The sequence below is a fragment of the Garra rufa genome, chromosome 7, assembly GCF_049309525.1.
Source record: "Garra rufa chromosome 7, GarRuf1.0, whole genome shotgun sequence".
Lineage (NCBI taxonomy): Eukaryota > Metazoa > Chordata > Actinopteri > Cypriniformes > Cyprinidae > Garra > Garra rufa.
The window spans coordinates 26,451,699-26,461,901 of record NC_133367.1 but is presented as its reverse complement, the minus strand read 5'-3'; the positions used below and the strand labels follow the sequence as shown (position 1 = coordinate 26,461,901).

General features: G+C 36.2%; 1 protein-coding gene across 1 annotated transcript; it reads right to left on the bottom strand.

Annotated features, from left to right (window-relative positions):
• Positions 1–2,471: 2,471 nt before the first annotated feature.
• Positions 2,472–8,207, bottom strand: LOC141338512 (ras-related protein Rab-3B-like). Its single transcript, XM_073844084.1, has 5 exons — positions 8,004–8,207; positions 7,178–7,402; positions 3,228–3,346; positions 2,816–2,940; positions 2,472–2,743 (listed from the first exon to the last, which is right to left on the bottom strand). The coding sequence occupies exons 2-5, from the start codon at positions 7,400–7,402 to the stop codon at positions 2,559–2,561; spliced, it is 654 nt and encodes a 217-aa protein (XP_073700185.1). The 5' UTR covers positions 8,004–8,207; the 3' UTR covers positions 2,472–2,558.
• Positions 8,208–10,203: the final 1,996 nt, after the last annotated feature.

Below are 10,203 nucleotides of genomic sequence, written 5' to 3'. Positions count from 1 at the left end.
TTTATCTGAAACAGAAATCTTTTGTAATATTATAAATACCTTTATCCTCACTTTTGATCAATTTAAAAACCCATGCTTAATAAAAGTATTAATTTCTAGAATATATATCAAAAAAGTATATATATATTTATAACAACTCCAAGCTTTTTAAATGGTATAGTGTATAATGTTACAATAGCTTTTTTATTTCAGATAAATTATGATCATTGGCTCAAAGTATCCTGAAAAATGTATTTAACTGTTTTAAATATTGATAATAATAATATTAATAATACAAATAATGTTTCTTTAACAGCAAATTAGCATATTAGAATTATTTCTGAAGTATCATGTGACACTGGAGACTAGGGTAATGATGCTGAAAATTTTGCTTTGACCACAGGAATAAATTATTTTTAAATATATTCAAACAGAAAGCAGTTATTTTAAATAATAAAAATATGTCCCAATATTACTGCTTTTGCTGTTTAGATCAAATAAATGCAGGCTTGGTGAGCAGAAGAGAATACTTAAAAATAAAAATATTAAAAATCTTACTGTTCTGGCCATCAGCATAACATACATACAATGACAGACATGGCACGTAAATATTATATGTTATTATATGTGATTTGTGCTTTTATTGTTACAAATTGCATCTAAAAGTAACATTCACGACTGTACAATCACTGTACGCCCCAGTGCAAATTGTCTACAAATCAAAATACACTGACAGCAAAGGTACACCTATATATTCCAGCAGCATAAAAATAAATATCTACTCAGGAAAACGAAAAGTAGCCTATAACGTCTGAATTAAAAATATCTCATTTGGAATAATCTCGACTATAGTTACATAAAACACTCATACGTCACTTGATAAAAATCCAAAGTAGATTATACATACACGAACCCACAAGGATTTGCTACAAGTTTCTGAAATATAAAGACATCCTGGCACGAATTCACAATATATCTCGACATTCCGCTCGAGTGTTCGAGTGAAGAATAATATCTCTCGAACGTCACCTGACTATGAAATGTGCTGATTGTGTTCAGGTCTATTATTACACATAACTGTTACATGTGGTTTCTGACAATACTATTAAGTTTAACATGAATTTGATATCATATTTTTGTGTAAGACATGAATTTTATTTAGTGTACCTTATCATGAATTTACTAAACGTCACATTTTTTTTTCTCTCTCAACATAAAGATAGCATAAGCAAGTGCTCATATTCTCAAAACACATACTGTGCCAGCAGTTAATAGATGGAGTCCAACATACAATGTGCATCTGCTTCTGATCCAATCAAATCAGAGCATCAAAAACCACCCTGAAAACTGCATAATGGCCATTTTGCAAAAGTCTGAGTTTATTTTTGTGCCTTTTAATAAAATAACCTTCACTAATAGAATAGTTCACCCATTTTGTCATCACTTACTCATCCACATATTGTTTCAAATCTGTAAGCTGACGGCAGCCATTCACTTCCATAGTACGTTCTTCCATACTATAGAAGTCAATGGTTACTGTCAAATATTTGGGTAACAACGGGTGAAAGAAACTGATACAGGTACAACTTGCACATGAATAAATGACAACAGAATTATATTTTTTGGGTGAACTATCCCTTAAAAGTACTCATATACTACACTCAATATATAATTTATAAGATTATCAAGATTGTGCCACAACAGATTGTGTTTTAAATCTAGTTTCGGCAGTGAACACTGAAGTTCGGAGAGCCAAGTAGTAGTATTTGTGCTTTGCTGTAGTCCCTGCTTTGAGTTTCCTATGGACTGATTAAGTTAGAAGTGTACTATTATTACTGAACTACTTCACGTGTTTTGACAGCTACAAACGAACAAGGGTGCGTTTCCCGAAAGCATTGTTAGCCAACTGTTGTCGCAAGTTCTGTCGTTACCAACGTAGTTCAACGATTCGCTGTTTCCTGAAACCATAGTTCCAAGAAACATTCGCTAACAACATTAGCAAACAGTAGTCATGTCACTGGCATAGTTTTTTGTTAACATGATATCTAAATGTATAGACATTGTTTTGTAGTTTTTTTCGCTTGTCAACAATGAGCGAAAATTTTCGAAGAGTGCACTTGTGAGTAAATGCAAATGGAAACCCTGGAGTGAGCATGACGTACTGTAAATCAAACATGCAATGAATTGTAAATCAAAAAATGAAAAATGTTGATGCTACGTTTGCAGAATCTCATCGAAATGACGTTTTGGTAAAGTTAAAATGATTTACAGCAATTAACGGCATTCTGTTGTTTGCGTAAATGAACTATAACTATAAACCATCAAATTGATTAATAAGCATTAGCATTAATACATTTTTACTCCACAACCTGTGCTTGACGTCATTAACGACAATCCTATATTGTTGAACCGTGTTTAAATGATGAAAGTGCAGAAACAGTCGACACTAGCTAGTTCTAACGATGCATTGTACTACAAAACGCACCCCATGATCGGCTCCGATCGCCATATAACAGAACATCAAACCAAACGACATTGGATCCGCTGCTGATAAGTTGGCATATGAGTTGAGATGGAAATCAGCAACAATTCTGAGGTAGCTGGGGCGGCTTATCGGTTAGCCGGGTGGTTTTGGCACCGGTGACCATGGATGGATCCGTATCAACTCTCTCTGACATCTTCACGCAGATAATGTCGACTAAGCGCTCGAAAACTTGTCTGACGTTGATATTCTCCTTGGCACTGGCTTCGTAGTACTCAAACCCTGCGAGAAGGAATTAGAAGAAATCAGATTGAAAACCAATGAATTCCATTAAAGACTGGATACATAACTTACCTAACTGTTCAGCCAAGTGTTTACCCTTCTCAAAAGGCACCACCCTTTCCTCATCCATGTCACATTTGTTCCCCACTAATATCACCTGAGCGTTATCCCACGAATAGGTCTTAATCTGTGTTGCCCTGAAAGGAAAGTGCATTTATGTAAAAAAACAAAAAAAAACAGGGGTGCCCAAACTTGGTCCTGGAGGTCCAGTGTCCTCAAGTTTAGCTCCATCCTCAATTAGACACACCTGAACTGGCTAATCAATTTCTTACTAGGCATACTAGAAACTTTCTGGCAGGTGTGTTAAAGCAAGTTGGAGCTAAACTCTGCAGGACACCAGCCCTCCAGGACCAAGTTTGGGCACCCCTGTCATATAACTTTACTAGTAGATAAAACATATGGATTCAGGAGTAAAGCTGCTTACCAGTCCTGCACTGCATTGAAGGACTCTTCATTTGTGATGTCGTACATGAGGATGAAGCCCATGGCTCCTCTATAGTAAGCTGTAGTAATAGTTCTATACCGCTCCTGCCCTGCTGTATCCTATAGACCACACAGCAAATGGTGAAAAAACACAGATTTAAAGTTATAGTTCAGCTAAAAATTAAAATTGCTTCATGATTTACTCCCCTTTTAAGCCATCCTAAGTGTATATGACTTTCTTCTTTCAGTCGAATACAATCAGAGTTATATTCAAAAATGTTATAATGGCAGTGAATGGGTGTTGAGATTTTGAAGTTATTAATGTGGATGCACATTATTAATAATATATTAAAATAAAGGCCCTCTAAAGTGAATTGCTGTGTTAGTGTAATGAAATATATCCATATAAACCGGAATCTCTTGTGTTCACGAGAGAGTGGCGTTTCAGCAGATGACGTAGGGCGTAGGCATTTTTCATTTGTAATTTTTCATTACAAATCCTTGTTTTGGAAGACGTGTTTTGTTTTGCTCAAGCGTACAACAGATAGCAGAAGCTAGAGATTACGGTTCATAGTTTTAAATCTGGATATTTTTACACAAACGCATCAATTTGCTTCAGAAGGCCTTTATTAACCCCCCCGGAGCCATGTGGAGGACTTTTTATGATGGATGGACGCACTTTATTTGCGCTTCAAAATCTCAACAGCCATTCACTGCCATTATAAAAGCTTGGAAGTGCCAGGATATTTTTTAATATAATTCTGATTGTATTCGTCTAAAAGAAGAGAGTCGTACACCTAAAGTGGCTTGAGGGCGAGTGGGGTAATTTCTAGGTGAACTATGCATTTATGGCCATTCACATAAAGAACGATATTTGTAAAGATATCTATAACTATATATCACACCAACAGTTAAAGGAACACTCCACTTTTTTTGGAAATAGGCTCATTCTCCAACTCCCCCCGATTTAACAAGTTGGGTTTTACCGTTTTGAAATCCATTCAGCCGTTCTCCTGTTCTGGCGATATCACTTTTAGCATAGCTTAGCATAGATCATTGAATCCTATTAGACCAATAGCATCACGTTCAAAAATGACCAACGAGTTTCCATATTTGTCCTATTTAAAACTTGACTCTTCTGTAGTTATATCGTGTACTAAGACGGGCGGAAATGCAAAGCTCCAATTTTCTAGGCTGATAAGATTAGGAACTACACCTCCATTCCGGCGTAATAGTCAAGGAAGTTTGCTGCCGTAATAAGGCTGAAGCAGGAGCAGTAATATCACGCAGCACATGTGCAAATGCTAAACTAGCTGGGAACTCATTTCTGATAATACTCCGCCTGCTTCGGCCATATTACGGCAGCAAACTTCCTTGACTATTACGCCGGAATGGAAGTCTAGTTCCTAATCTTATCAGCCTAGAAACTCGCAGCTTTGCATTTCCACCGGTCTTAGTACACAATATAACTACAGAAGAGTCAAGTTTTAAATACAACAAATATGGAAACTCGTTGGTCATTTTTGAACGTGATGCTATTGGTCTAATAGGATTCAATGATCTATGCTATAAGCTATGCTAAAAGTGATATCGCCAGAACAGGAGAATGGCTGAATGGATTTCAAAACGGTAAAAATCAACATATTAACTCGGGGGAGTTGGAGAATGAGCCTATTTCCAAAAAAAGTGGAGTGTTCCTTTAACTACATTCTGTTTATTATTATTACGCGCCGCCGTTTAGTTGTCTACTGCTTTAATTACCCAAGCTATTTAAAGTCAGGTGTAGTTCTGAAGATGATTCTGAAGTTATCATTTCTCTGTGTTGTTATTTTTGTAGTTGTGATGTGGACTTTCTATTCTAATGGAACTATCTTTACTAACTATCTACTATCTTTACTACTTTATTCTTACAGTTATTATTATAGTCATCGTCTTAGACTGAATGTCTTTGGTAAATATGTGCCATTTATGCCAAAAACATATATATTTTTTTCAGAGCCCTGACAATTGTTAAGCTGCATCTACACATCAAGCTGTGGTGCTCATGCAGGAGATGCAGGTTCGAACACTGAACCTATTTCCTTCCACTTTCCCCCCATTATTTTGTTTTTATAAATTTCTATTAATTGTATTAATTTATTAAAAATATAAACATTTTAAATTATTAAACATGTATATATATATATATATATTATTTATATATTAATTGTAAATATATATTTATTTTAAAGGGACAGTTTACCCAAAAATAAAAATTCTGTCAATAATTACTCACCTTCATGTTGTTCCAAACCCACAAGACCTTTGTTCATTTTCAGAACACAAATTAAAGGGTTAGTTCATCCAAAAATGAAAATTAGCACTTGATTTACTCACTTTCATGCATCCTAGGTGTATATGACTTCCTTCTTTCAGACAAATCCAATCAGAGTTATATTTAAAATTATCCTGGCACTTCCGAGTGTTTCTCTTCATCAGTCCAAAACAAGTCTAATATAATGCATTCATCCATAATAAAAAGTGCCTCACACGTAAAGAAGAAATGACAGAGGATTTTGATATAAACCAAGAGGAGACTGGTTTTCCTTTGCTAAAGTAAGGAAACTTTGCTTCCTTTGCTCCTGTAAAAAAACAATGGTTTATACAAGACTCAGCGGTGCATACGCAACGCCAAAATATTACGTCATCCGCCTGGAGCTGCTTCCTGGTACAACCAGCTGGCGGAAACTACATTAAAGTGATTCTTACGTTTTAAATATGGATACTTTGCTTACAAAAAAAGGCTTCGATTTGCTACAAGAGGCCTACCAGAGCTGTGTGAGGCACTTTTTTATAATGGATGTGTGCACTTTTTTAGGACATGTTTTGGACTGATGAAGAGAAACACCAGCCTATGCCATTCTAAAGCTTGGACGTGGCAGGATAATTTTTAATATAACTCCAATTGGATTCGTCTAAAAGAAGGAAGTCATATACACCTAGGATGCGTAAATCATGGACTGATTTCATTTTTGGGTGAACTAACCCTTTAACGTATTTTTAATATTGATATTGTTTAATAAAGTTGTTATTTTTGTTTTCTTTGTGCACAAAAAGTATTCTCGTAGCGTCATAACATTAAGGTTGAACCACTGCTGTCATATGGTCTATTTTAACAATGTTCTAGTTGTGTTGCTGTCTACGCATGGTCAGAGAGCTCTCGGATTTCATCAAAAAATATCTTAATATGTGTTCAAAAGATGAACGAAGGTCGTACGAGTTTGGAAACACATTAGGGTGAGTAATTAATGACAAAATTTGTTATTTATAACAGCTTAACATATCACGACCTTCATTGGTATCTATTGTATTCATTGAGCAAACATGAGGAGGACAAATGAAATGAGTGGTTTGGTGAAACGTCACAATTTCTCTATTTTAGGCCTGTCTTTATTTAAAGCCCATTTTGTTTCGTTCCACTTGGCGCCAGTTTTCCTGCAGCTGTTTTGAACGAGCGCCTATTTTTAACACCTCCCGATCAATACACCCAGATTATGAATGATCACAAATTGTGGCTGTGTCGTACTTGTCACCCAGCGCTCTCATGTGCTTTCGAACTCTCTTCCAACCCCTTCTTACCCTCAGGGGCCGCTTTAATTGGCTATGAGGATCTCTCTCTGCCAGGGAGCAGTATGGAGTGCTGCTTCCATGACAACTAGCATCGATGATGCATGTGGGGGGGAAAAAAAACGAAGGCACTTGCTTTCTTTTCCTCCATAAAAAGATGGCTCTCATTCACAGGCTGGTGGAAGGTGATTGTGGAAGGAAGAGGATGCGCATTTTGCATAATACCGCCGGATGCGGTTCGAGTTTAATGATGCCAGCCAATCACATTAGAACAAACAATCTAGAGCTAAAAATAACATTTTCATTCACATTTTACATTCAGAATTCAGTTACACCAGCACTCACCCATATTTGAAGCTTCACTCTCTTGTCGTTCCTGTAAACCGTCTTCACCTTAAAGTCGATGCCGACCGTGCTGACGAAAGAGTTGCTAAAGGAGTCGTCTGCATATCTGAATAAAAAGCTGGTCTTTCCTACACTGCTGTTGCCAATGATCAGGAGTTTGAACATGTAGTCGAAGTTCTGGTCAGATCCATCTCTCTGCCCAAAGCGCTGGTCTGCTTTTGCCATCTGTGAACACAAACAAGAGAATAAATGCCAGTATCAACCTTGTTACTGGTACTGAACAGTAGGTTGTACTGTAAAAACAAAATATACACACACACACACACACACACACACACACACACGCTGTAACTGAATTATAAATTTATTATAACAAAAAATATTATAAAATTGTCTAAATAAAATGCACTTCATTAAGTATAAAAATGCCAAACATAAAAATATATAAATAAACAAAAATTAATAAAAAACAGGACCACCGGCTGTGGCTGTATCATCAAAACAAGTCTTGAATGATGCATATACCAGTGCATAATTTCAAGCCTTCATTTGGTATTACAGTGGTTTGTTTGGCAAAAAACACCGTTAGAGCATTGCAGAATCGACATAACAGGTTCAACTACAAGTGGCATTTGGCAGCTACATCCATTCACAAGCATAAAAATCATTGCATAATCAGAGGATGTTATTCTGACCATGTAAACACTCGAGCTCATTCATAACGCTCATTGAGACATAAACGGCATCTTGACGGACCACATTCACCGTCAAACATCCATAAACGACAAGCAGACGTCAATTAATGGCATATGATGGAGAAGCTCACCTCGGATGTAAGCGCAGCTCTCTCTCGTCTGATGCTCTTCTAGGTGGGCGTTTATGGACGCTGCAGCACCTGACGACGCGTGTTCACCGACTCGCCTGTGAACGCGTCCAAAACGCGGGTATTATTGCGTATAATAGCGAATGACAGCGGTTTTGTGGAGAATTTATTATCGGGTTTATTTGAAAGAGCGCTGTGTACGGTAGGGTGGGGCAACGGCGACAATTAACCGGCGTTTATAACGCTGTAGGTCTAATTCAGCTGAATGTAAACGATTAAAACCTGATTAGGAACATATTGCGACTCCAAAAAGTATGTAAACACTTAAACCACACTAACAAATGAAATGTCATTGCATTAGCGATCAATAAAATAATATAAATACATTAATTAATTAAACAAAATGAGATAAAATAAAATAATAATAGGCTATATAAAAAGAAAGGATACAAGCAAATTTTAAGCAAACATTTTTATAAAAGATTTAAATAATGAAATATTATTTACTGATAAAACACTACGACTACTACTACTAATTTAGCCGCAAAGAAAACAAAACTTGCCCTGCTGAAAAAAACAGCATATGCTGGTTAGGTATGTTTTGGTGCTGGGATGCTGGTTTAAGCTGGTTTATGCTGGTCCTTTGCTGGTTTATGCTGGTCATGTGTTTGGTCAAGGACCAGCATAAACCAGCAAAAGACAAGCATTAACCATCAAAGGACCAGCATAAACCAGCATCCCAGCACCAAAACATAACCAGCATGTTTTTTTCAGCAGGGTGGATATCCACCTTATTTTTCCGTAAGAGGGCGCGGCCATTTTGTCAATTTTATGTACAAAACAGCTGGTTTTCTCAAAATTCTCTGTGATAATCAAAACTATTAGCCTACATGTTTTCGTCAACAACAAAATTAACACATCATGCCCAGAAAGCAATTTTGAAAAGACGTCTTTTAGCCGTTCAGACACTAAAACTAAAACAAGGCAAAATTTGGGCTGTCAGTGAAAATTTTATAGACCTCTAACCATAGCCTAAGAACAGACTAGACATCAGTTAGACCATTATTGAATGACTACATGTTTATGTCTAATAGACAGTGAATATGGGTCTAGACTAAAATAAGGCAAAATTTAGGCTTTCAGTGAAGATTTAATAGACGTCTAACCATAGCCCAAGAATAGACGAGACATCACTTAGACCATTATTGAACGACTACATGTATACATCTAATAGAAAGTGAATATGGGTCTAGACTAAAACAAGGCAAAATTTAGGATTTCAGTGAAGATTTAATAGACGTCTAACCATAGCCCAAGAATAGACTAGACCTCAGTTAGACCATTATTGAACGACTACATGTATACATCTAATAGACAGTGAATATGGGTCTAGGCTAAAACAAGGCAAAATCTAGGCTGTCAGTGAAGATTTAATAGACCTCAAACCATAGCCCAAGAATAGACTAGACCTCAGTTAGACCATTATTGAACGACTACATGTATACGTCTAATAGACAGTGAATATGGGTCTAGGCTAAAACAAGGCAAAATCTAGGCTGTCAGTGAAGATTTAATAGACGTCTAACCATAGCCCAAGAATAGACTAGACATCAGTTAGACCATTATTGAATGACTACATGTTTATGTCTAATAGACAGTGAATATGGGTCTAGACTAAAATAAGGCAAAATTTAGGCTTTCAGTGAAGATTTAATAGACGTCTAACCATAGCCAAAGAATAGACGAGACATCAGTTAGACCATTATTGAAAGACTTCATGTATACATCTAATAGACAGTGAATATGGGTCTAGACTAAAACAAGACTGAATTTGGGCTGTCAGTGAAGATTTAATAGACGTCTAACCATAGCCCAAGAATAGACAAGGCATCAGTTAGACTACTATTGAACGACTACATGTATACATCTAATAGACAGTGAATATGGGTCTAAACAAGGCAAAATTTCGGCTGTCAGTGAACATTTAATAGACGTCTAAAGATAGCCCCAAAAAAAGACTAGACATCAAATAGACAGCTAATAAATGCCTATATATATATATATACACACATCTAACAGACAACAAAATAGCAATCCATCCAAACAAATAAAATATACAGCTTTTATTAAGAAAAATAATTTTTTAAACAACTTTAAGACAATACAAAATGATTTGAAAAAATCAATGCAGAAAAAAATTAAT